Source organism: Corapipo altera, unplaced genomic scaffold (assembly GCF_003945725.1).
Source record: "Corapipo altera isolate COAL_440 unplaced genomic scaffold, ASM394572v1 44, whole genome shotgun sequence".
Lineage (NCBI taxonomy): Eukaryota > Metazoa > Chordata > Aves > Passeriformes > Pipridae > Corapipo > Corapipo altera.
This window is the reverse complement of record NW_020884880.1, coordinates 14,174,726-14,202,624: the sequence shown is the minus strand read 5'-3', so window position 1 is coordinate 14,202,624 and position 27,899 is coordinate 14,174,726. Positions and strand designations below refer to the sequence as shown.

The window sequence follows — 27,899 nt, the reverse complement described above, 5'->3', positions numbered from 1 at the left end:
TTTCCTGGGGCTCTTGCAGGAGAACCTGGAATGCAGGGAGGACGTGGCCGCTTGTCCCAACTACACCATCTGAGTTGGACCCAAAAGGTGATCTCTGCTTCCCATCCAGAGTGTTTTTCACATGTTCCTGCCACTTCCCGGAGGACTGGGAGGTAGGCTTCCCTTGCTCTTGGGCGTGCTCAGGTGATTTGTCCGGCCACCTAAATTAGGGCAGGGAGGGTTGAGGTGTGGAAGAAGCCTCTGAGGGTGCCTGGATCTACCTGACAAGTGAAATGCTGGGGGGCACCACGAGTGAATCAAACGCCAAGATATTAAACAGTAGGACCGCTGCCTCCAGCCGAAACAGCTTCGAGGGCTCATTCCTGGGCCCTTTTCCCCAGCCTTCTGCTTTGTCCTTTCCCCTCCAGAGATTACTTTTGTAGATCAGAAGAGATGAAAATCACCCCCAGTGCCAAGTAGAGCAAAGAGAGAGCAAATGGCCCGAATGCATGATTATTTAGAGAAAACCATTTCCTGCCAGGCATGTCGTTATGAACCAGTACTTGCAGCATAAACCTGAGGCTGTTGTTATTGGGTTGTTGGGTTGTTCTACAGTACTGTGAAAAGAAATTGGGAATTGAAATTAAATTCAGCCTTTCCCATTTGCCACTTTATTCTTTCCCTCTTAAAAATCAAGTATTGATTTTCCTCATTCTGCTCAGTCAACAGTCTTCACTAGTTTGTAATTGTTATAAACATGTTCGCTAGAGCTGTCAAAGCAAATTCCAGCAAAACAATTTTTTATTGAAATTTTCCAGCTTGTTGAAAGCAAGACATCCCAGAGGAAAAGGTTCTTTCTTATGATGGGTCACAAGGAAGCAGAGCCCAGCACCTTGTCGTGAGCAGCCTGGCCTGGGAACCTCTCTGATCACTGCCTGTGTGACATTCCAGCTCTGTTTCAGAGAGCAAAGGAAATGGTGGGTCTTGTTCCACACTGAAACCAAACTTGGAAACCTTGGTAATTCCACAAAATGGAATCATCACTATCTGCCAAGCCTGAGCATCATGTTATGTGTCATCTTGAATGAAACTGTACGAAATTGTGTATTTTTGAGAAAAGACAGACATCTTCTTGTAATTAGCAAATTATAGTCTTGTGGTTCTTATTTTGCTTATCAAGTTATTTTCCAGTGTCAAGACCTATTTTGTTTCACTCTTGCCTCTCATTGCTGATTTAAGAGTTGTTCTTGGCACTAGAGAAACCTTAGAGTTCTGTTGCGGGCTACACTCAGAAGCAGCAGCTGGAGCTGAAACTGCTCATTGTTTATGTAAAACTAGAAGTTATTTCCTTAACATCAGCACTAGGCTCTGTTCCTGGGCTTGTACGTGTGCATATTTACGCAGACACTGCGGACTGACCACAATTTGTTACTCTAGGAAATTAATGTTCCCTTTGCTTCTGCAAATAAAGGAATCAACAGCACACTGCCCTGAAGAAGCGGCTCTTGCCTCTGTCTGGGAGCTTGCTAGGGCAGCTGGTGATCCATCAGCTGAACTGCATGAGCTCAGGAAGCATGGATGCTCAATCAGACTTAAGCAGCCTTCCAAGCTATATGGTTTGGTGACTGATTGGTAAGTGAAGGCAGATCCTGGCAGCACGGATGATGAGTTTTCAATGGGTGTGACACATACACGAGCTAGATAAGACAACAGAAAGGCAGGGGTTTAGATGGACAAGTTGTCTGATGAGAAATTTACTGCAAGGCTTATTTTTTAATTGACATGATGAATTTTTTGCATCTACCTGCTTGAAATACTCTGATTATGAAACTCTTTGTTCACTGCTTGGCTCTTGAATTCTAAGCGGGCAAAATGTGTGCTAATAAGAGAGAAAGAAAGAGAAGATGTTGTCTCTGTAGGACTGTTTTGCATTAAACATTTTGGTTTGACTACAGCTTTTGATTGCTTTTGGTTTGTTCAGTAATCCCAAACTGTATGTATAAAGAGTGATTGACAGAAATAGCCTCCCAGTGGCTCATACTCAGGTGTAAATATCTGATGCTCTCAATCTTGAGAGATGAACTCCTGATAGTGAAAGTAACAGCTGATTTTCTTTCAGCGCTGAGATTAAATTTTTTATGTAATTATTACATTAAATGATGAAAAAGAGACTGTAAAAAAACCCCAGTTTTCACCTAGTAGCATATTAAGTTAAGAAAAAATACAGTGAAAAATATATTACTAAAGGATGTAATCCTCTAAAGCTCATTTATGCCTGTAACAATACAAGTGACATTATTAGATTATTTGTTGTCAGTCTGTAAGATTGAGGGATTAATAAATGTGGGAGCAATAAGCAGCTGTGAGCTGCCTGAAGCGTGTGCCAGAGATCACGCTTTCCAGAGACTCTCCTTTCCAGGAATTCTACTTCTGTAGTCCCTATTCAGACCTTTCCACTGAAACCAATAGAAATTATGGCAAAGGTCTACAAAATCAAGCCCCCTATAAGATGTCAGTGGAGGCAGAGTCCTACTCTACATTTCTGTAAGACTGTTAGGTGATGGCTAAATGTGAATATTGCCACTGGAGTCTTTCCGACTGGGTTCTTTGCAGACCAGCTGTGCTGCAGCATGAAGAAAATGAGACATTAACAAATCATCACACAATGAAGAAAATTAAAATACATTTAACTGTGCACTGATATACTTTATTCAGGGCCGACGTGCAGTTTGCATAGCTTAAAAACATGAGCTTAAAAACATGTGACCAATGTTTGCAAAACAATCCTTTTTTTACTCTCTTCCAATACGTTTGCAATTTGAATCAAACTGATGGAGATAAAATGAGATACAAAGTCAGAATCTGAAAGCTCTCTCTCATGTGTCACCTTCCAGCTGTTATGGAAACCCAGGCTGTTACTGTTCTTGTCTCAGGTGCCTGAGCATAGCTCCATTCCTTCCTGAGGAAATCTGTAATGGAAGCTATTGGGTTTTAATCAGCAGACAGTATTACAGCTCAATCAGTGTCTCTAAGGGAGGACCTGGAGGCACTTACATGTTGGACTGAGAGACACCTTTCGGTGCTGCAGGATTTATCATGAAAGTTGCTCTAACCTTCCTTCCCCCTGTTTAAACTTCAGGTTAACACAGTGAGAGAAATGCTGCCATTGTGTTTCTCTGCATCAGTGATGGCACCCACCTCACCTGCCAGGACAAACCCCAACCATCGGCCAGCACTGAATGCTTCGACTGGGTCTTGGTTTAAAAGTACGTTTAATAATACTTCAAGTCTTGATTTTCTTCCATTTGTCATTAGCTGGGAGAGGAATAAACCAGGCTGTTTAGTTAAAGTGTTGTCAACCAAAAGGTGACCTGTTCTTGAATCTGACCTTTTAGCTCAGCTTCACGGGTGGGTTTGGCTCAAAGCATTCATTATGCCTGGATTGCCAAATTCAAGGAAACAGGTGGAGTTAGACTATAAGATGTTTATTTGTGTTTTGCTGGAATTCCTTTGTTCTTGCCCAAGGCTATACTTTGGAGGCCTTCAAAGTTTAAACTGCTTCGTTCTTGCATGAAACATTCTGTTTTTATGTTTCTCTCCTGTCAGTGGGAATTAGTAGAACCTGGAATGTTGACCCTGTCTAAATACAGAGCTGAAAGCATGTTTTGTGATGCTGAAAGCATCACTATTGCATGAAAGATGGGCAAAAATGAGGAAAACACACCAGCACCCTTAGCAGAGACTCTTTGTTGAGCCCACTCCCCTGAGGAGGTTTCAGCAGATGGATCCAACCACAGGGGCAGGGTGTAAATGGCCACAATGAGGAAATTGTATTGGTACAATCAACCAATGCATTTAAAAGGTGTACAGGAAGGAATCTAGGAAAAACAGGGATAAATGCTTTCCCTTTGGGGCTTTTTTTGTGTGTACTAATAAGCTGTGTTTATATTAGAGGGAAGTCTGCTCCATGGCATGGTACACAATCTGTGTACCCTGGATGTCTCTGTACAGAGGCCTCTTAGACCACCTTGTAGCTCCCTTCTGGCCTGTGCTCTGGAGTTTAGTTCCCTTGGAAATCAAACACACATTCACTCTATTACTAAACAAAAGAAGTATTTTAACAATTATTTTCTAAATGGTACTGAACCATATATTTTCATTTTATTGTTGGAAGAGGTATTAGGTAATGTATTTTTCTACTGTACGTATATCTACAGCAAACCTTATTTTCTACATTTTTATCATTATGTTAAAAAGTAACATACGATGAAGATGTCCATATCTCTGAAATTTAATTCCAAACATCTCCTTTCTAAACCAAAAATCTTTTCATTCTTCTTTGCGATACATCCCACTTCTGTTCAATTACCGTATTTATATACACATTTTTTTAGCATTAACCCAAATACTGAAGGAATGATATTCCTAGTGTAGTGTCCAAAATAAAATAAATAATACATAATTTAAAATCTGGAATACTTATAATTTTAAATAAAGGAAAATGTATCATGTATCAATAAAACAGCATTTTACTCAGCTTTTATGCAATTAAAAAAATTCTCTTTTCTCACCCTGAATTTGGGCAATGGTCAGGGATCACTTGGTGTTCTGGAAGAGGTTCCTACCGTCTTCTCAGATGAAAGTTGAAGCATTTTTAAGAATGTCACAGGAAATTTTAAGCAACACTGCAGAAACAGTATTAGATTCTGATGCTATCAAAGAAAGCAGGAATAATAATCAGGATGATTGAAGTGATGCCTGAACATAGTGTGGAATTTGTAGCACTTGAAGTAGACAGGGAACTAGACACTTAGAAAAATTTTGGACAACACTGTAAACATGATTTTTGTGTCTTCTATTGTAACCAATTATATGCTCAATACCAGTTTATTATGATTTACCAAGAGCAGGTGACTGGAAGGCTCTGAGCAGAATATTCTGTTATTCCTTCTTTTCTCTAAACAATGTGCTGTACATTAAAAAAAAAAAAACAAACACAATTTTTTCTCTTGAAAAAAATCTCAGAACCTAACTAAATTTCATTAATGATGCCCCTCCCCTTTAATAAATACATAGGATCATGACTGATTTATACTATAAATTGGGTGTGATGCTGATGTGCGAAGACTCCCAAATCTTTGTTCTTGTGTCTTAGCTGGCTCTTGGGAAGTGTCATCATTATTGATTTTAACTCCAAAATTGAAAGTACCCTAATAAAATACTAAAGTAGAAGTCTGCTTGGCTACTGCATGCTGTATGAGACCATTCTTGCTAACCTAACATCAACTCTCATTCACCCCTTTGAAAGACAGCAAGTCAGCAGCAATGTAGGCTCTACAGAAGAAGTTTCTCTAGGAAATTTGGTCTTTTGAGAACCAGCCTGGAGAGCCATGACAGCAAGAATCTACAATTCCTTCTTGGCTAAAACTCACAGAGTGAAAGACTTAACTGAGGCTGCAAGCAAATGGAAGCAAGCACCAGTATTTTCTTCCTGGGCAGCCACTGTTGAAAACTGTTGTTTCCCTTCACTTGCTGTTTTCAGCCAGCACTTCTGCTACTGTAATAATAATAATAAACTCAGCCCACGGCTTTACAAGAGCAAATGGATGCCACCAATTCTGCTTATAATTCTCTGCAAATAAGCAAAGAAGCTAAGCTGTTACCCTTCTTTCTACCACAAAAGTTTCCTGAGGAGTTGTTCTTAAATGTCATTAAAACAAAACAAAAAGTTGTTAATATTTCAGTCTCATTCTCCCATCCAAAATAGATTGTGGACTAAGGATTTAAGGAAGGGTGTGCCAAATGCTGAGGACTGTTAGTATTCCAAGTCGATTAGTGCCTAATTAAGTGCTAATTTATGCTCTGTGTAATCTCACAGAGAGTAGAAATTTGACTCAGGCTAGTTGGAAAACAAAGTTTTTGCTACTACATGTGGAAACATCTACTACTTTTATACATATAAAACTTACTTTTTTTTATATGAGTCGAGTGCACTGTTAAACAAGGCTAAACTCTTATCCTGGTGTGGCTGGCTTCCTCTTACAGTTTCAAAAGTCTCACAAACATTAATTTTCCTGTATCCTCTGAAGTCACAGAATATGCTGAAGACAGGCTGTCTGGAAGCCAATTTTCCATGTTGTTTCAAAGGGCAAACTTAACTGTCTTCTGCAATAGCAGAGTTGAGAATCTATTGGTGCTCACAGTCTCTTTATTCCCTGCTTCTCAGAATAAATAGAAATTTTAGCTAGAGCTGAATAAATCAGGAGCCACGCTTTCAGATAAGAGACCTTCCTAACTTCCCTGCATGCTACAGCAAACACAAACATCTTTCTTGTCCATGCAGGAAATGCATCTTAAATCCCAAGCAGAAGTAATGTTAAATTTTGGAGACTTGACCTCCACAGAGACTTGTCAGTCATCTCTGATGTAGCCCATGGGAACGTTCAAATTGCCACACCTGATTTGCGTTCTTGTTACATACAGACAAAAACAAGTCCATCTCATCTTCACTCTTTGCTGCCTCCATGCATTTGCTAGAAAGGATGTGGACAATCATTCCATTCTACAAGGTGAGAGAAGAAGGGAAAGAAAGAACAAAATAAAAATAAAGGATTTCCAGTAAAAGCTAGAAAATTTTTATATACAGCAGATCACCAGTGAGGACTTGTTGTTCAAATATTTTTAAGTATTACTCCAAACACAATGAGTAGGTTTAACTTCGTGCTCAGAGCATGGTAAATATTCATAGTTCCTTTTGAAGCTGACAGGAGCGGTAGGTGCAGAATTCTTTTCCACCACTATTTGTTTCCTGTGGCTACAGATTGTCATCAGCATCAGCCTCACTACTACTGGCCACAAAATTTCACAGTGCTTCCCTTAGGAATCAAACCAAATTACAGCAGGAACTGTCCCAGAGGCTTTCTGCATCCCAACAACTACAGTAACTGCTGTTTTCCGGCTGTCCCAGAGCATGAGGTTATTCAGTCCTGTAGAGGAGTTCCTGCTGGGTGAAGTTCACTGAATAATACTGAATTCCTCTGATATTGCTCTTCTCTTACAGTACAGGAGGAAATTTAATGTTTCCCACTAAGAGCTCCTCACAAAGGGCTCCCATTTGGGAGGGTTCAGGATTCCCAAACCCTTTCTCTATCCAAAAGAAGTCAGCAAAGATTTGCCCTGCTCTTATTTTCACAACCACTGATTCTGATTCTATCCTATAAGACAAACAGTGAAAACAAGAACATAGGAATAAAGTCAGGATTTCTGTACTTTGTATTTCTAAACGAAATGTATTTCTATAGTGTAAATGGGCAAGAGGCATCCTAAGTTTTCTGGCTGAAAATGGTACAGAAGTGAAACTTGCCCTTCAAATACCTCATCCCTTCCCCACATGAATGCTGTAAATCACCCAGTGATCCCACAGTCACCATCAGCTGCCTTTCCCTCACAGCAGAGACACTACTGACCTCCTGGACATCCCAGTGCTGGTGGCTGTTGTCTGTCTCCTTTGTACAGTTTTGAGGGATAACCTTCCCGTGTCTGACATCAAAGCAAAACAGAGGAGCAGAACCAAGCCGGATTTCCTTCATGCTGTTATATTCAAAGTGCTGGAAGACGGAGGGTTTGTTTGAACAATGATGGACAGACATCCCAATTAATTTCTAAATGCTAATTCCAAAAACAATTTCCTGTACATGTTTGTTAAGGTGCAACCCAAACATGAGTGACAGAGACCCAACAACCTTGACCCTTCAAAGCAATCCCCCCTGCTAGCTAATTCTGGCATAACTATTTACCTAAGAAAAGGCCTTGTGAACTACAATTATGTATAAAGTAAACTCATCCTGTAATAAAATTTTCTAGTATAATAAATATTTGAATAGAAGGGTGTTTCTGGCAGTGTCCTCACACAATGCAGTTAGAAATGTGCCTGCAGCTCACCCTGAGCTCAGTGTGAGCAGGAAAACTTGCCTGGGACTTGGAATAAATATCTGCAGTCAGTCTGCATTGGTTTGGCTTCTTTTAAAGCATGAACTTTCTAGACTAATTTCAGCTTGGGAGTCTACATGAATTTTCCTCCTGCTTTACGCTGCAGTTTAGGCACTAAACTTCAGTTTTAGTCACTAATGGGGGAAACCCATTCCCATTATTCTGGAACTGTTACGTATTTTTTACTCACAGGCTTTCTGTTCCCCAGACACTACCAAATATACCAAACAAATAGGCACTTAATGATGTCTGCTAGAGCAAAGTGTGTGTATCAGTGACACATGAAACATTGCCATTTTTCAAATTACTCAACTTCAGAAGAGTGGGCGTCATTACCTTAACATATGCCTAATTCTGAACACATCAGTTATTTCCACAAGTGTCAACCCAGTTACTTACATGTTGGAGTGACTGTCTTCAGAATGGTTCCCTAGATCTGACACAATGCCTGTATATTCAAAGTATACATTACCTGGGTGGGACTGTCACTGCAAGGTGAGAGTTTGATAGAGCTTTCTGCAGTAGCTCTTCCAGGTCTGTAATCTGCACAGAAGCCAACACCAGTATTGTAAAGCTGTAAGTAAAGATTTATACTGAAATAACTCTGAATTGGATACAACCAAAATATCCTTCAGCTAACATTTTTGTAATTGTATCCCTTTATGATATGTTTTTGTTCGTAATTCAGGTACTACTTTTTTCCAGCCTAGATCTTGAATATTGATCTTGCAAACTGATCTGATATAAAAGACAGAGTTTCACCAAAGGTTGGTGCTACCCAGTGAGTTTTGTTTAAGTTGGAGATACCCACTTCTGGTTTTAACTATTATGATAATGAAAAGAAATCTTTCAAACTTTTTATGCTAATGGAAAATTGCACTTCAACTGGACACTGTAGTCAGAAAAAACCCAAGATGTTCCAAAAAAAAGAAACGTGACAATTTTTGTCATCTATACTCGGTTCTTGCGCTCTTCTCAAGCAAACTTGGAAAATAAAGAGCAGACAAAATAGTAAAAGGACACAGTAAAACCCAGCTCCAGGTAGCAGACTGTGAATTAATTAGTAGACCTTTTTGCCTTTTTGGGGGAAACTCCCTTCTGTTAAGGCTGCTGGGAATAAATTAATATTTAATGAATTATAATTATCAACTATGAGTTATTTTAAAAAAAACCAACAAACAACATTGAGAATATTTCCTCTTGTACACAGTCAGCCAAGGAACTGCTGTTGCTACCACTTCTGTCCTTGGGAGAAGTGTAGAACTGAAGAAATGCTTTTTTCTCTTTGTGCACATGGATCAGCACAGAGATATCTCAGCTGCTGTTGCTGTTGCCATCTGCGTGAGGCAACACAATTCTTTTCCTTTACTAATAGCACCTTAAAAACCTAGGATCCTCTGAGCTGTGACACTGAACTGAGTCAGACAATCTGGTTTCAGTTCCTGGCTGTGTTTCAACATCTATGTGAGAATTTGGGCTAGCCCTTTGTCTCTGCCCTTTTCTTTCTCCTCCCACCCTTGTTGCATTGTCTGTTTGGACAATAAAGGTTTCAAAGCAGGAACAGCCTCTTACTCACTCTATGCTCGCTGAGTACACGGAAAGGAAAGTGGAGTCTTTGAACAATGAAAACCACTGATCATTATTTATAGGATGTTTTCTCTTTACCTTGCCAGAGAATCTTGGCGTGTCTCCAGGTTGGGAGAGTTCAGGGTACACATTTGATACAAACCACTGGAAATTTCTACAGCCCAGTCTCTTCTGTAGCTGGAGGCGCTCACTGCAGTCTGGCTTCTCTGCCTTTATGGAGAAAGGGAAAGCATAAAGGCAACAAGGTTATAGTGTATTTGTGTTAGAGATGCTAGGAGTGAAAATAGGAATTGTTTCTACCACCTTTTATAGCCTACATGTTACAGATATTGATATATGTCTCTTATCAATATCTCTTGCAAAGGAGGGGGTCCAGCTATAGCGTTTCTCAAACTTTGTGCTAAAACAGCCACAGTCTGGCATTGTGACAGAAGTAAATATTTCAGAAGTAGCATACATTGTGAAAATAAGTATTTCCTCTAAAAATGATTATTATGCTGCAAGATAAGTCAGTCTTTGTCATATTTTTATTTTAAAAAGTCGAGACCAAATTTGACACTTGTTGCACTGAAATTCAGTGGTATTGTATTGGATTGTCATTCAGTCTAGAATTTGTCCCTCTGAGTAAAACTCAATTTCCTGGCCTTTAACAGCCCAGATTATGAGTTATTGTCAGTCCTTCATGACCAGAGGGCATAAGTGATGACAGAATTTAGCCTAAAATATATTATCTGACAGTTACTAAATCTAGTAAACAAATTTGTTTTGCAGCTATAAATGCATAAAACCTTTTCGATGATTTCTGTGTTTCCTTGAATTATAAACATACACAATATCAACTCTTTCTCTGTTCTGAAAAAGGAGAAATGCCTTCAAACCTTGGTGCAGTTATGGGCATCTGCACTGCAAAGAACTGACAGTCTGAATATTCGAGGGTATTTAGCACTGAAGATGGCTAACAGGGTTCTGAAAGCTCTAAGTAGTAAAGTGTCTAATCCTTCAGCTTCAAAACCACACAAAACAGTTTTCTAAGTCTCTCGGTGCCCAAATATTAAAAACATCTCACAAGCCTTAAGAGTCTTTCTCCTCTTTTTTTCCAGTAATACATCTCCCCCCTTCATGCTTCTACTTTTAAAAAATGCCTTTGGGATGGGATTCCAGGAGACCGGTCTGGATTTCTACATCAAAAATTAAGATTGGTAACATAAGAAAAGAATTGCCTGCAAATAACTTTTTCCTCAGACCAGCTATTTCTCTGCATCTGTAAAAAGGACTTTGCAACATGGAAAACATTGACAAATTAAGGGCCTTGGAGATCAAGGGCAAAGTATCAGCTTCTAAAGGCAGGGATCAGTCATGCTATGTGGCGCTGTTTGCCAGCCCCTGTAAACTGCACAGGCAATGCTCAACAGTTGCAATATGTTAAAGAGAACCTCATAGTTTAGTGTCAGTCTTAGATTCAATAAACATAAAAACAAAGTTCAGCAATTCAGCACCACACAACCCTGTCCCCTAAGAGGTTTTCCTGGAAAAGGGAAGGAGAAAAGTAAAATGCTTCCCTTAAAAAGAGATGTCTCTCATGAGACTGCTTTGGCTGAAGAAGATAATGGCAGTAAATCTCATTTTGTCATACTAGTTACAGTCTGCATTTGATGCTGAATAAATGGTGTAAATAACACAAAGAAAATCATTATCCCTGTAAACCAATCTGAAAGGAAACTGTGCTTGTAAATTAAATAAGCAAACCACACAAGAAAAGGAGCAAAAGCAATGGTGGCTGAAATAGCAGAGAGCTGGGAAGAGCCTTATTCATCTGTTTAATGCTCACACCATGAACATCCTGTGCAAGATGTGATTCAGATAATAAACCAAGAAGGCTTACAAAGGAACCTAACAGGGGTCACTGGTTGTTTTCTGCAGTGGGCAATATTAGCAGTCAAGGCTCACAGAGAATTTTGTGGTGGCCCATAGGTTGCTCTGCTCACTCTCTCAGTGCAATAAATCCCCACAGGGCCCTTTGCAGCTGAGCAGCAATAGTGTCATTGCTTGTTTGTGCCTTTTGAATGACATCCAGCTGCACTGACATGCTGAAAATATTGGCTATGAAAGAAAGAAAAAGAGAAAAAGAGCTGTTTATGTTATGGTGTGTTGGGCACAGAGATAATAAAATGGATCATTTGAGGGAGTGTCATACTTAGAAGTACTGAAAGTATTCTGGCCAGAATAAACTCAGGCAAAAGGTCATGCTGCTTACAGCTAGTAAACTGTATCATTGGTGACTGTAGTTTTTAGTATAGAAAATTGCTTCTGAGCTGACAAGAAAAGCCTTCAGGAAATTATTAAATGATTTAAGGACCTAACTGCCCATTTTAGAAGACTTGGCCTAGTGTGCTCCTTTCGGGTACAAGGCTGAAACCCTTGTGAGTCAACTGACAAACATGTGGCTGGTGGATTTCAAACCTACAACACAGACAAGGAGAGAGAATCTTTGAAAAAGATGTGAAAATAGAGTAAAAAAAGGAAATGTAGTAGTCACAGACTGTAGGATTAGCAGACCAGCTGGAGAGGCAGATCTACCCATGGAGTGTAAGGAGGTCTGACTAGGTGACAAGAGAGAAGTGATGCCGGCACACAGCCCTGTTCCTCTTGCCACTGTAATGCAGCTCCTGCTGGATCTGGCTTTCTTAGGTGATGGCCAGACTGAGCATGCAGGACTGTCTGGGTATTAGACAAACCAAACACAAGTGAAGTGTTGCTGGACCTAGTGGTGCTCACCAGTGTGGATGAGCTCATTAGAGCTGCTGGGATTGGTGGCAGCCTGGGCTGTAGCAACCATGGCCTTGTTCAGTTTGTGATTTCAAGGAATGTCAGCCTGGTGAAGAGCAAAGTCAAGACCCCGAACTTTGCAAAAGCAAACTTCCAGCTGTTTAAGGAGCTGGTGAAAGAGATGCCCTGGGAAATTGTGCTTAAGGACAGAGGGGCTGACTGGAGCTGGCAGCTCTTTAAGGCCACTTTTCTTAGAGCACAAGAGCTCTCTATCCTGGTGTGTGGCAAATCGAGCAAGGCAGGCTCGAAACCAGCATGGCTGAGCAAGGATCTGCTCCTCAAACTGAAGAGGAAGAAAGAAGTGCACAGACAGTGGAAGCGGCTACACAGGGACAGGTGACCAGGGGACAGTACAGGGATATGGTTTGAATGTATAGGGATGGGGTTAGGAAAGCCAAGGCAAAGGTGGAACAAAACTTGGCAAGGGACATGAAGAATCACAAGAACTGATTCTCTAAGCACATAGATCAGAAAGAAAGGCCAAGGAGAGTGTGTCCCCCTGATAAGCAAGAAGGGTGAACTCGTGGCAACTGATATGGAGAAGGCTGAGGTACTCAGTGAGTTCTTTTCCTCAGTCTTCGCAGGCAGTCAGGCTTCCCACTTCTCTTAAGTCCCTGATCCTCTGAGTGGGTGGGGAGCAGGAGTGAAGTCCTTCCTACTATAAGCAAAGAGCAGATTTAGGATCATTTGATGAAGCTGAATACAAATGAAGGCTTTGAGGAGACCTTAGAGCAGCTTCCAGTACCTAAAAAGGTCTTATAAAAAGGAGTAATGGTTTTGAATTGAAAGAGGGTAGGTTTAGTTTACATGTTAGGAAGAAATTCTTTAATGTGAGGGTGGTGAGGCACTGGAACAGATTGCCCAGAGAAGTAGTGGATGCCCTATCCCTGCAAGTGTTCAAGGCCAGGCTGGATGGAGCCCTGAGCAACCTCATCTAGTGGGTGGAATCCTTGCCCATGGCAGGGGAGTTGGAACTAGATGATCTTTAAGGTCCCTTCCAACCCAAACCATTCTATGATTCTGTGATTCTATGAAATACAGAAGCAAAACTGTATGGGAAACTTTGCACAGCACCTACCTGTGCTCTGCCTAAATGCTTTCAGGGAGTCTTTTTCTCCTTAAAAGCATGGCTTTGTTAAATGAACAGGAAGGTAAATGACACTTTCATTCAAAATTGCTCACAAGTTGGCCCACTGCCTTGTAGGAGAGGATATCATTACAAGACAAAAATTGGAGCCAAAGAATTCCTGACAATTGCAGCAGCATTAACAACTCAACATTATTAACAACTTAACATTAACCACATCGACAACATTTACCACAGCTGCATGACTCCAAATAAACAAACCACTTTGTGGTCAAGGATACACTCTTCCTTGACTGATCCTGATCTGCAATGGATTGTTCAGTGGCTTAAAAAACAAGCATGAGCATTCTGTAGTTGTCTCTGTCTACTGTGTGTAACCTTCACATGACTGAAGTGTAGCTGCAAGCTAGGACTACACCACACACCTGGCTGCAAGCCTGTCTAATCCAAATTCCTGGAGGCTGGACTGCTGTCTGTGAGATGCTTCTAATGAAAAAGTAACTTGTAAACAGTGGTGTGTTGAGATCTGACTTTCTCAGATCATTTGCTTCTGGACATCCATCAGTTCAGGAAAAAGAACACTTTTTTTGTCACTAGACCATTTAGATATGTTCCCTTCCAGTAGGAGAGACATTACAGTTTGCCACATGTCTGTGAATAATATTGAATATCCTCAGGAACTATATGAGGAAAACCTTCAGTAACAGAGAGTGAATCCTCTAGGAGGGTCCTTTCAGCACACAGCACTACTAGCTTCAGAGGCACTGCAACCCTCCTTGTACTATCGGTACAAAAATAAACCACAGGTTGTTGAACAAGCTGAAGAATAAGTCATTTGGAGAAGAGGTCATACTCAGTAAGCACAAGACTGAACTTAAGCACAAGTTTCTTTCTTCCCTTCCTGATCTGACAGCTCTTCCACTGGAAGGTTTAATAAAAAGTCCATCCCCAGCACCACGCTCATTGAATGTTTGACTGCACACAGACATCCCCACCCCTATTCCACCCTCTTCACCTACCTCAACTCACATGCCTTCCCTCAGAAACAAAACACTACAGATGTCTTTACCTTGCTGATTAAAAAAGCCACTGTGTCGTGCTTGTAGAAATTCTCTTTAAATGGGCCCAGCCAGGTCTCTGCTATCCGGATTTTGTTCCTCACAATGGCCTCTTCATAGGCGAAAGCAGCGGGAACGTGATGTCGATAGACATGCCCAACTCGGGAGCATGGAATAATTTCTACAGAGCCACCACAGAGCCAGGTCTGGAACACAGGTGAAAGCACAAAAGGAGATTACTTTATTTAGATTACCTTTCTCTGAAAATGAGAAGCTCCTTTACTCTAAACTCTGCCTCAGGAAATCCTAAGCTGCACATTGCTGGAAACAGCAAGAGCCTTATTATATTCTTCTTTATACACTGTTCCCCACAGATACAGAGGCACAGAGAAGACACTGGGCATTCAGACCTCTGATTTGACCCAGCATGGCTATTTATATGCTTTTATATTTTTCTGTGCACAAACATGACCTGGGAGCACACCTTCTCTTGTCTGGGACATTAAAGAGACCATACCCTTCATGCCTGCAATTTTCATTGCTTTTTAATCTTAGTTACTCTTTGTATTCAGCAAAAATCAATGCAAAGGATTTAATATTAATAATTTGTTATTAAAACTACAGGTTGGCAAAGAAATAAAGGTACTCTCCCTTTGGTGCATGTTACATGCCAAAATAGAAGAGGCAGCTTTCAGAGGGTGCCAAAAGCAGTGACTCAGTCCTCAGGCAGATACTGATAGCCAACAAAACTTCCTTCTCCCGACATAATGCTCCTAAATCAGAGCAGCTGCATGTTTTCATCCTGACAGACTGCAGAGCATGGGGATAGATTTCTGCAAAGAAGGTTTTAATCTGAATATCCTGATAAGTTTTGCACTTAATTTATTTTATAAGTATCTTCTTGCCTTTTCATGTAAGTTCCTTAAAAGCCCAAGAGTTAGCACAGTTTGATGTTTTAATTAAGGTTCTTACCCTTATAGACAGCTCCAGATTTTCTGCTCCCCACATGGTCATGTCAGAATCATAAGCTCCGGTATTTTGGAAGTAATGCCGATCCATGGCCACCACTGCACCAGCTACCACAGGACTCCTGTGCAGAAGGCAGTTTGAAAGTAAACACCTTGAGTTTTGGATAAGGAATTATGTGAAGTGTGAAAATCCCACCGTTTCCATAGAGATAGCATTAAAAATGATTGACTACTGCTCCTATAAGCTTGAATGAATTAATTATCTAACCAAAAGAAAGAATAACTGGAGTCTAATTCTAGGATTTGCCTGGGGAAGGGAGTCAAGAGCTGAATTATCAAATAAGGCTCAGAACAATGGGAAATGTGGAATATGTGTACATCCAAAAAAAGAAACAGATCATGATTAAGACATCTCTTTTAACTCTTTATGACTTGTTCTTGCTTTCCCTACAAACCTCCACACCTTGTCTGGTCAGGCTGTACACCAGTTGTTTCAATGTGTGGAAAATATTGGTCATGTTGAAAGCACGACTACAATCCAGTTAGAATAATTACTAAGGGCCAAAACAAACAGTGTAAACAAAAACCCTATCCCTTCAAAAATATTAACTGAGGATATAAAAGTATATCTCTCCTGTGAGCTGGAAGATGACCCAAACTGTACAGTTTGCTGCTGAGCTGAGTGGAGGCGCATTGTCTGATGGACTGTTACCTGATAGGGCTGATGGGAGACTGTCGTACCTTCTCTTCATGCTCTGGCACTGGTTCCCAATGAAAATCTAATTTCCAATCAAAAACACCTCGATGCAGGCCCACAGAGTGATAGTACTGAAAAGTCTTCCAGTCTATGACATCTATGACGGGGGAGACGACACTGTTTCTGAAAAAGACAATACCATTTATCTCCCAAACCAAAGCATAAATTAAGTTCACTACTCTGTTAGCAAACATTAGTTCTCCACTTTGACACTGTCAAGCATAAGCATTCCTCTAAATGTTGAGTGCTCTTATTTTCCCTGCTGATAGAAGCTCAGGTCTCAGGGCATGGGAATACTGAGCATGCAGTGCAGAATCTAAAGATCAATAATTTATTGATACTCTGTACCTTGCATTGTCATTTAAAGCTATTCAGGATTTTGCTATGAATTAACTATCACAGTTCTTATAAAGCTATCTCACACAGAGGCCCCAGCCTCTGATGTTATAGGCTCTGCATGGATGCGAAGTTTATAACAAAAGATGATTTGGGCCTCACACACTTTACCATCCTTTGATTTTTCTGTAGCTGTTCCACACACTTCACACACACTCTACACATAAACTGAAGTTTGTCACTTCATGCCAGTGAAGAGTGCACTTATCCTCAGTTTGTTCTGCTGATTATTTTGTAAAAACATCTATTATTGAGTTCATAAACCAGTCTGTTTGTGTTCTATCACAAGCTTAAAATGCTCCTATAAACGCACTGTCACAGTGTAGAATCTACTTCTAAGAGTTAGAACAGAGCCATTACACCATAAGTGGCAATCCTTCAATTCCTTTCTAACTGGAGTTAAATTTGGGTTAGTCTGAGAAGAGGCATTAGACATTTCTCCATGGCAAACAAGTCAGTATTTTGCAGCATGCTTGCATATCATCTTGGAATTAGCTGGTAGTTCAGAAGAGCCTTCAGTGTTCCTTGTTTCCAGGTCAATGACATATCATATTTGGAAATTGCCATAGTGTAAAGGCAATGGTATTAGGGACTTCAGGAAAAAGCATTGAAGAACAACATTATCTATTTCTTCTCTGTTATGCAAAAAGGATAGCCTCTGGTCTCAGTGTAAGGGCTTGGCTACAGTTCCTCTGGAGAAAAATCAGTAATATTAAAGTATGTTGGAAAAAATTACTCTTGTTCTAGAGTAGGAATGTCCATATAGGAAATTATTCTTGAGTAGTTATTTTCCTAGAAAATAACTTCTGTTTAGAGACAGAGAGAGAAATTAACTGGTCAATTTTGGGGCAAAAAGTAGATTTTTTTATCTCCTCTTTTAAAAATTTCTATGTTGGTCAGAAATCGCTTGAGACAAATTTGCTTAAAACACAATACTATTAATGAAGAAAGGACATCTCAGAAGTCTCAGGTGCAGTGAGGCATTTGTACTTTTCCATGGCAAAGACCAGAACCAGCTGAGAAAGAGGGTAGCTCTGGGCGATGTTAAAGTAATCTTGACATATCTTCTCTGCCTCTACAATCATTAATGTTTTTTCAGTATCAGAGTGGGGGGAAACTCCAAACTTAGTTTTATCAGTTGACATTTCCTGTAGAAGCCCATGGAGAAACAGAGACTACTGATTGTCAGTGAATTGTACAAAGACAAACTATGACGGGGATTTCTTTAAAATTACTGTTATTTTTTTTGTTTCCTAATAAAAGCAGACTGTCCTATGATAAGCTAAAAGCAGGAAGATTTAAAATAGAAAAGTGATTACATTTCTCCGCTCCCATGTAAACCCATCCTTTGTAATATGCAATAATAGGCACTCTTAGAAACAAGCATTTGGTTTTATAAATAGATGATAAACTTTTATAGTCACATGCAGCATTTGTAGGCATATACATTAAGGCAGTGAGTTGCTGTCATCCCTCTGCAGGAATCAAGAAGAAATGGAAAGAAATTATACTAAAAATAATAAAGCTGATATCCTCCCCTGATTCTCTTAATGATAACCCTGTGACACAGTTTTGCATCCAGGACAGGAGAAACCACTTAGTGCTCAAGCCAGCAGGAGCCTTTCTACTGAAAGTTTTACTCACCAACACTACTGAAAGGAAACTGTTTCTAAGTTACTGAAAGATAGTGTCCTGATGGACTCACATAAGCAAGTATTTTTCCTTTGATATGCTGGGAAAAATCCACCTAACAAGTTAAATGGATTTTATGTGACTAAACTTCAGAAATTAAGTCACTGTAATAGTAATTTCCAAAGCCTACTGCATTCTCCAGTGTTTGAGTATCTCTGACCACTGTCTAGTTAGGAGAGTAGCTGCAGCTGTACACTTCCCACCTTGGTTTGCTGCTACTTGCTGAAACCCACACTGTCTATTGCTACTGGTTTATCCATTGTCATCCAGACAGGACCGAGGAACTAATGACCCCAGGGTAGTTTATTTTACAATTTCAGAGTCAAGAGGAAAATACCAGGAGGGAGTATTTGAGTGGAAGCCAGAGGCAATGTGGATTAAACCATTCAAAAGACCCTGACCATGAAGATTAGACCACATGAACTGAACTGATCTTGAATAGTTTGGACAGAAACAGTGCAGATACTTAGATATGCTCATATATATTCTGGATTAGATGATTTCAGACTATCCTACATTTTCATATTATTTCATCTGTTTAAAACCCGTCCTTCTTTTTGGATCCACGTTAAATTGTTGCCACTATAAAACTCCAAACTCCAATGATGCTTCTGGTATCAGTGCAACTGCTCACAAGAGTAAGTACCACAGTAGTAGTTCTTGTAACTGGGCATTGATTCTTCAATGCTGTTCAAGAAAAATACCTGTAATGATGTAACAGATTCTAACAGTTTGGAAACCGAGCAATTATCCAAACTATCTGCAAAGTATGATGTGAAAAACTACAGTGTTTAAGACAGTTGAAAATAACTCACTTGAATAGGTCCCATTCTACATTCTACCCTGGCTAAATTCAGCAATAAACCAGAACAAAATAAAATCTACAACTGTAGAGTGCAAACTGATAACTGTGTTTTAGAGCTACTAATCTAGTAACTCTTTCAGAATGCCAAGATTAACGTTTTTCAAGAGTATGTTTGTAAGAGTAATTCTAGATCTTCACCTAATATAAACTGCTGTTGCTCTGCTGAAACTAATAGAAACACACCTTCTTAAAACTAAAAATTGGGAGGATCTTTCTGATCTGAAATAGAGAAATCCAGAAATTTTATCTTGTGTGAAAAGTGGTTAATGTCCAATTTTAATCTTAATCAAGCACTGTTTACCTATTTTTTGGTTGGTATTTTCTTTAAAAAGAAAAAATCTGTTTCCTGCATATTCAGAGATGGTGGTTCTAAATGCAAATTTGCAGAAAAAGGTAATTGAAAGTTGGAAGGTGTTCTTACGTATTCTTGTTTTTAACTGCATAACTGGCAGACAGCAGCTTCTCAGCACTTTGAAATGAAACATTGGCAAACTACTGCTAATTTTACTCTGTGGAATCCAAAGAAAGGCAAAAACAGGAAATTCAAATACAACTAGCAGCAAGGCTTTGAACCATTTGATGAATTTGTGAATATTTCAAATGCTTGGAACACACATGAACTACAAAAGGTCGCAATTCCACGAAAAAGAGCAACCCAAACAAGAACAGTTTCCTGGTTTGGGATTTCTCAACCAAATACAATTGGTAATGAAATGTCTTCCCATGACCCTTTACGGTCACCATGGACATTATGTTCTTTTCTGGTTTTAGATTAATTAACATGAGGAGAGGAAGATTTAATTAACATATCTGTTTTGAAGTTTTAGATACATTTTCTTTGAAAGTGTTTTTTATTGACTTATACTTACTTTGTATTTTGTGTATCTGGGAAGGAAAAAGATTTTAATCTGTTTGAAATCCCCCCCTTAGTAAGGAGGAACAAAAAACCACCCAAACCAAACAGGAAGATCATGCATTTTCCTCAGTTTCAGAGGGGATTACTCTTGGAAAATTAGATATCTAGGAAATCCAGGCAGTTCAAGTTCTCTGTCTCTGCCCATAGTTTAAACTTCAGTGAGTGACTGAGGACCCAAGCTGTTTCCACAGCATGCTGCACTTTCACTGAAAGCACCTTCCCGGCTAACTGAAGTCTCAGCAATGCAAAACATTTGAAATTAGATAAGGTTAATAAAAAGATAAAATGCAGTGATCAGGAATGGCAAAGAATTACTTAAATATTGCCCTACGGACCAGCTCCAGACTAACTCAGGGCATATGAACAGTCTCCTTGAATGGATGGACTATTCGTATGCTATGCACTAAACAAATCTTGGCTAGGTAGAGTGCAAAGGGAATGCTATATTAAAAAGTAACAATTTTTGAAGCTGTCTTTTCTGCTAAAATGCTCAAATTTGTACATGGGGTAACAAAATCTGTAGGCGTAACCAACACGTTTTTACACTGGACAGTCAGGGCGCTGTGCCATGAATTGCACCTAAATCCTCATTGCTCCTGTGTTTAGCAGTAATATTTGCTTTTGGTTTTAGATTCTCATCTTCAGTTTCTTTACCTCAACTTCTTTAAAATAGGTCACCTTTTGATCCTGATTAACTGTGAAAGATTGTAAAGAGATAGCACATCTTCCCGTAACATACCATGTAAATGCAGAACATTTACTGAATTTGAAATGAATGTTATTGATAAATAGAGGATGTAAAAGGATCAGGCAAACACAGAAATCCCAGGAAACAGGCTGTTAAATGTGAAGGATATGGAAGGTTTTCAAAACAAGGAGAGTGGCATGGACTTGCATGCTCACATGCGGGGGTTGTGTGGGATCTGAATGGATAACATCATGCTTGCCTGTGAGAAGTTAGAAAACAGATGGCTTATGTATTTTGTAGCTCAAAAAGCTGGGATATGGGCCACTGAAAAGTGGGGAGTCATATGAAAAGAGATGAAGGAGCTGTTCATCGTTGGTGCAAAATATTTCCCTTCTCTCTAGTATATTGTCACAAAATCAGAACCAGACAAATTTTCTGGACAGCAGAGCTCTGTTTTATATTCCTGTATCTGCAAGCTGAGGCTCCCATTTACTCCTGAATGGGAGCAGACAGATGATGAAATACCTTTTCACTGCTATGCTAATTTCTAATTCTGTTTATCAGCATTTTCATTAAAGATTAGTGACCTAGAATCATGGTGCTAAGTGGAATTTTAGAAACTAGATAAGCTTTTTAAATAATGTTACAGAGGGAAACACCCTTACGATGAGAAGTGGGAGAAAGGTCCTGAGGGCCAGCTACCCCTTTGCAAACCACCCCTCTGCCCAGACCTTTTTTAGATGTGGAATTCCCTGTCAAGGAAACAACCAAGGTTCATTTTGCTTTCATGAGTATTCTCAGGAAACATTCTTTGGATTTTTTTTTTTTTAAATCATCCTGCTTCAGCATGATGGCCACTGGTTTCAGATTAAGGAAACAACATTTTCAAGGCTTCATGGTACAGTTCATTATATGCTCCCTTTGCCTTTCACTGCCTTTGGACAGAATACAAAATAGCAGCTGTCTTCCACAGCCTCCTGGAAAAGGCAAACCTTTCAAAAGATGACTGTAATAATGGCACAGCTGCATTGCTATGCACCATACTACTCACCTGGAATTAGCTTGGAACACAAACAGTTGTCAAATTAAATTATCTGTGGGGCATCTGCTCTAGTTTTCTAATACTGCCCAGGTACCTACAGTATTCATCCTTGAATAATCAAAATGTCAAGGAATGCTTTACAAACCATTGAACCATTCTCTAGGTAATATACTAGGCTGATGCACAGCTTCCCAGTCAATTTGTTAGGTATGGTTCACAGAACTAATCCCAGTCAAGGTGCCCATAAATGCACGTTCAATGATTTTAGAAAGACTTAATACTTTTGTGGAAAAATATATTTGATTGTGTTAGTGCATAAAGCCATCATGTAGAGAGATGAAATATCATCACCCAGAGCAAGTCAAATATCTGTCAAATATTTCCATACCTGTAAAACTGGAATAATTTTTCTTGTATTTGTCCTATCTGTCATTTCCACAGGCTACTAAATGCTGGGGGTAACTCTCTTGTTCTATGTTCAACTCACAGTGAGGTCTCAGTTCGGGCAAGGATCTCAGCATCATTCTAAGACAGGTCACAGTAATAGTTGTAGATCTGCAGTCTAGAAAATTAGGCTTAATCACAATTTTCAAAGTTAAAACATCCATCCAGATCCTTTAAGCTCCCGCAAAGGTTTGAGCTTTGGAAGGGCTGCATTTTTCCTTGCCAGCAAACAACTCACTCACTCTACATAAGTAATTTCCCATCCTGACTATCCAGCAAAAGTGCATGAGTTACGGCTTGATTGGTACATTAAGAAGAGGAAAGATGGATATTTCACCAGACACTGTAAGCTTTTTTTTCGCTGTACTTTCCTCATTTGGGTAGTCTCAGGGAGTGAACATGATTCAATTTAACAGCTCCTCAGCTGCTAAATGAAGCCAAGTTGACTATGCTTTACATTTCCATGGCAATCCCCATGCAAGCATTACAAACAATTTACAAAAAATCATGAATTAACTTCCTTATCAGGTCAGTGTTATTATTACCATTCTTCAGCTGGAGAAAGAGGGACAGCATGAGAAAGTGATTGCCAGATGCCTTGGAGCTTGTCTTCCCTGTGCAATGGAGGTTCTCCCCACTAGCAATGACAAAGCTTCCAGGGTCAGGCACAGTGACTGATAAGGCATAAAGAAAGGGGTGGTGTAGCCCATACTACTATCCAAACACTCTTCCACCTTTGCTTCATTAATCCAATTAGACATTAGCTAACTCAATGTTAAATTCTGCTCTCCTGGAGGAGTGAACAGGCATATGGGCCTTATAGAGGAAGATAATTCCTTCCTCACTCCCTGGTGACAGGGCTACAGAATCTTGGAACAATAGTAGATTTGGTGGCCCCAACAAAGATAATTTTTGACAGTGAATTTTTGACACTTGTGGTGGGGTCCTAACTTCTCTCTCCCCATTGTAATTCTCCCTTCACTATAGCTCTCCTGAAGACTTTTTGTAACTCTTTATTTCAGCAATACACCCTTGAATAAGGACTGACCAACACACAGGAGTTTTGCATGAACATCAAAAATAGACTATAGCTCAAGGCAGAAGAATCATGAAGTATATTCATAATAAACCATCTAATTAGCCAGCAAACAAAAATAATCTGCTTTTCCAAGGAGGAATCTTTTCAAAAAGAATATTCCTGATGTCCTAGGGCAGCATTACTCTTGCTTTCAGTATTCTTAATGTTTTCATTCAAATGATGTAATAATTTCTAAAAACTCACATTAATTCTCTTATAAGCAAACATAATAAGCCATAAAAGCATCTTGTTCCAGTGCCTGGGAACAGCCTTTGAAGGTCTTTAGTGTGACTATTTAATGGTCTGTTAAGAGTTTTAAGGACTTTTTTTTTATTTTACCCTCTCTAGCAGGTAATCTTTTCCCAAGTGGCTTATGGGTAATGATAGACAAGTTAATGTACAAATTTTTGTTTCAGAAAAGTCCCTTTAATGAAGGATTTACTGACATGTAATTCTAGAAACATTTGCAGTAGTTTTAATCTCTTTGCAGGACTTGTGGATTGCATAAATGAGCTCAGCTGTACACTAGAGAGCAGGCCCAAGCACCACCCTAAATATGAAAGACTCAGAAATATGAATCTCACCTTACTCTGTCAATTTGGTGTCAGTGACAGTACCTGTGATTAGCTGGAACTGTCTAGGCTGCCCAGGAAGTCTGTTTTTTTTCTGCAGAAGAGAAATGGCATGGGTGACATTTGTACATAGCCAAATTGGCACAGGAGGACAAAGAATTTCGTTCTTGGCTTTATCACTGAGACAGCTAAAAAGTAAAAATAATGGAGTTGCACAGTAGTTTCTCTGGTGGATGTTTGCCCATTTGCAAAGAAGTTGAGAGTGCAACCTTTTTAATTCAGACCACCAGGAAGCCTTCTTATAGCTCTAACTGGATACAAACACTGAAATTTCAGTGACCCTGAAGTGTGTGAAGTGAGGGTTAACAGCTGTGTGACCTGTCCTGCTTCCCACATTATCAGAGCGATGCATGTGGGGATAAGGTAGAAAATAAAAGCAATGTGACCAGAAGCAAGAAGGTAACGAAGGGAGGATAAAGAAAAGCTACCCAACACTTTCCAAGTACATTTCTTTCAGCAGAAAGGAGCATATACAGGGAGCTCAGAGGCCATGGGGATATTTACCGGTTGCTGGACAGCCTGGCCAGGAGGGGCTCCAGCCAGCCCTTCTGACACTCGCAGTGCGAATCCATGAAGATGAGCACATCACCGGTTGCCCGCGCAGCTCCTAGCATCCGACCCCGGATGACTCCGAGCCTCTTGTTGCTCCGGATGAGCTTCACACCATCCAGCTTAGAGATGTATTCACTCAGAGCCGACTTCAGGGGCCCTGTCAGAAACAGAACAGTCACTGAAATGTTTCAGCTTTGATTCAAGATTTGTTAAAGAAAAGCAACAGGTAGTAGGAGATGCTACTTCTTGCTGGTAAAATGTTTTGGGGGCATTTGTTTTAAGTGGCCAAGTAGGCCACGTTCCAAATATTTCCACAGTGGCATAATGTCAAAGGGAAGTAGAGACTAATGGAAAATGAGACTCACTAGGTGTGAAGGTATTCCTGTGGGAAGCTTAATAGCCTCCTCTCCTGTTTTCAGCAAAAGGTGGATGTTCTCATCATCTCAAAAAAATACACAGTTCACAGTGACGTACTACAGGTGTTTGGCTTTCCCAACCACTTTGGATTACTTTAGCATTACTTTTCCATTCTATGTTTCAGCCAAAATCCAAGTCTGGAAATTATGGCAGCAGATCTGGTCCAGTGGGAAAGCTAAGATTTGCATACTGTGATCTTATTTTAAAGTAAGAAATTTCAGAGTGGTTGTAGATGATGGGGGGGGGGGGAAAGAAACATATTTCAAAGTTGAAAGGCTACACTGAATTCTAAGGATGGAAGACTGAAATCTGGGAGCCAGCTCTGGGCTCTGCTTAGCTCTCTTTCTGAGAGTCCTCGTTGCCTTCTACTCTCCTCATGCACTTTTTGGGGGAGGACAGCTTCTTCCCTGAAGCTTTGGAAAAAAGAGAGCAATTTTACATACAGAGAAATAGGGGCTACCTTGCTGGCTGAGATCGTCAACGAGGATGATATCCTTGAGGGAGGCCTTTGGGGCTGTGTCCATAATGCTGTACACGGTTCTCAGCAGAGTAGACCAGGCTTCATCATGGAAACAGATGATGACACTTGCAGTAGGCAGACTGGAGTCATAGTTCTGCTGTAGGCACCTGCGGGATCAAATGAGGAAGACACTGGAAACACTGGTACAGCTGGCTACTTTTTTCTTAGAGCAAAGTTGTTAGCAACTCTTGAACTTTCAGGAACGGAAAGCAGTTTAAGATCTCTTCTTAGTTCTAAGAAAAGGAAGTATTAATGTGTCCAAAACTGGAATACAAAGTGAAAACATGGGAATGACACTATAAAAATTAAAATACAAAAGAGGAAAGTTTTCCTGTGTTCTGGGATAGTTTGTTTTCTGCTCTGGCTACCTCAAAAAACAGAGCTCAAAATAGAAATGGTCCAGAGAGCAAAGAAAAACCATAAAGACAATTAGAGCAGAGAGGGGGATAAAGCAAGTCAGTCAGCCTCTACCAATTTCCACATTTTCTCAAGTAACAGAGAAAAGAAAAAACTGAAATGCAGTACCTTTAAAACTAACAACTGAGCAGTAGACATGTGGACTACTTGATCAAGATCCTAGTGAATGAACGCAACATCTCAGTCCTCTACAGGAAAGAAATGGATCCCTACACGGACTATGAATACAAATACAGATATATTTAAGAAAGTAAATGTATTTTCACTATAAATTTTGCTTTTTTCCAGTGAAAATGAGTCACTGATGAATGAGGCTGACAACTGGGTACATTCTCTCTATACCATTTTCTGCTATTACTTTACAACTCCAGGTACCAACAACCTACTGCAAGACACCTGGCTATGTGGGGCAGTGCATGGCATTCCTAGAGATGATCCAGACTGCAGCTGGAGCCCATGGCTCCTCAGTTTTCCACAGGGCCAAGATTTCACCCATGACTTTGAAACAACTTCCATCAAAATTACCATGAATTAGATGCTACTGTGACAACTCAAGCATTTAAAGATGAAAAACACTTTCCATTCTTCCTCACAGAAACTGCACATGAAAACCATAAACCCTCGCCTGTTTCATAAATGTAAGCAAAGGACCTACAAACTGCCTTCATGACACAAAGTGTTTTCTGATGTACCAGTCCTAATTCAGAGACATAGGACACGCTATCCTGGCATGAAGATGCACATTTTCCAGAAAATGCCTTCCAATGCCCCTTGCAGAAATGCAAAGACTGTGTCTATATATCTGCTTTGCTTACAATAGAACACACATTTTAAAATATTTTCATTTCCCAAGTAACAGTCATTCAGTGCCCTAACTCATTTAATCTCCAGCAGCAAGAACTTCAAGGAATTACAGAATTGGTTGAGTGTGGCCCATTGTTATTTCAGCTTTTTTGTATTACCAAGCAAATCACTATACAGGTTTTACAGTGGTTGTTAAACAATTAGCTACTTAGGAGAAACTCATGTAAGTGATATAATTTTAATATTGCTATGTTTATTAGCATTTTACTTAGTGCTTCCATTTATTACCATTTTATTTAGTGCTTCCATTCATGGACTGAGGCCCTATGTTGCTAGACATTATACAGACACAAAGCTGCTAATCATTTAAGAGAATCCAGAGTCTGAATGATTTAATTACAAGTACACATAAATGAATATTATAGATATACTTTTGGAAATATAAATTTTAAATGAGCACAATTGTAATAATTTTTTATAGTTTTTAATAGTTCATATTAATATTTTTTATAGACAGGCAAATTTTCTTGATGATTTGTGCACTGTAATAAATCTATGTTGCCCTTGGTTTACTAATTTTCTGTAATCAATAATGCTGCTTCCTCACAATTTCGTATGGGATAATTGTTTCTATTTTCAGCAGGATGGAGAACAGAATACTCTTGTGACTTGGCAGTGAATATTTTCAAGCAGAAGAATCTAGAGGTAATTAAGAAAAGTGAAGATCTGATGCAGTCCTTTTACTACCAAGCAGCTTTTAATCAGAAACGTTCTATAGATATTAGCACCTATATTTTGCACCATAACACTACAACATCTTGTTCCTAGTAGTGTGGCTATAGCAAGAAAATAAGGCTGTTGTGAAATCTTAATTGGAAAAAGAATTGAAAATAACTGTACTTGAATACATAACCTTGGTGGCAAGTGCTTAGTTGCCATGGAGATTGGCAAAGACTTGCAATATAGATATCTAATCTTCAGAAAAATTCAAAAGGGTACTGGTATACAGAAATACCTTCCCTGTAATTTGGAGCAGTTTCATAGACTGTCCATCAAAAATTGGCATTTCAAAAAATCAGGAGTGTGACTGATATGAGACATAGTGATTTAATGCAATTTGTGAAAAACAAGGAATTGTCACATGCAGTAATGAACAGAGAGCAATTCTGACATGGCAAAGGCATA

General features: G+C 39.6%; 1 protein-coding gene and 1 long non-coding RNA gene across 6 annotated transcripts in view; one reads left to right on the top strand and one right to left on the bottom strand.

Annotated features, from left to right (window-relative positions):
• Window positions 1–27,899, top strand: LOC113945275. 3 transcript variants are annotated; one of them, XR_003527020.1, is made up of 3 exons: window positions 1–152; window positions 798–956; window positions 27,355–27,899. It is a non-coding gene; the product is annotated as an uncharacterized LOC113945275 (long non-coding RNA). The 3 variants fall into 3 exon arrangements; XR_003527021.1 differs by lacking the exon at window positions 27,355–27,899 and adding an exon at window positions 18,660–18,821; XR_003527022.1 differs by lacking the exon at window positions 27,355–27,899 and adding an exon at window positions 3,119–3,211.
• Window positions 2,665–27,899, bottom strand: part of GALNT15 (polypeptide N-acetylgalactosaminyltransferase 15) — a 29,228-nt gene continuing 3,993 nt past the window's right edge. For 2 of the 3 annotated variants that reach the window (XM_027639285.1, XM_027639286.1), the window contains 9 exons: window positions 25,434–25,600; window positions 24,509–24,713; window positions 16,207–16,374; window positions 15,499–15,616; window positions 14,538–14,732; window positions 9,634–9,765; window positions 8,441–8,542; window positions 7,446–7,586; window positions 2,665–6,541 (listed from right to left, as the gene is read on the bottom strand). In XM_027639285.1, the coding sequence (XP_027495086.1) occupies window positions 6,395–6,541; window positions 7,446–7,586; window positions 8,441–8,542; window positions 9,634–9,765; window positions 14,538–14,732; window positions 15,499–15,616; window positions 16,207–16,374; window positions 24,509–24,713; window positions 25,434–25,600 (1,375 nt within the window). In that variant the 3' untranslated portion in view covers window positions 2,665–6,394. Of the gene's footprint in view, window positions 6,542–6,580; window positions 7,194–7,445; window positions 7,587–8,440; window positions 8,543–9,633; window positions 9,766–14,537; window positions 14,733–15,498; window positions 15,617–16,206; window positions 16,375–24,508; window positions 24,714–25,433; window positions 25,601–27,899 lie in introns of those variants that run through there. The other variant, XM_027639287.1, reaches the window with a different exon arrangement.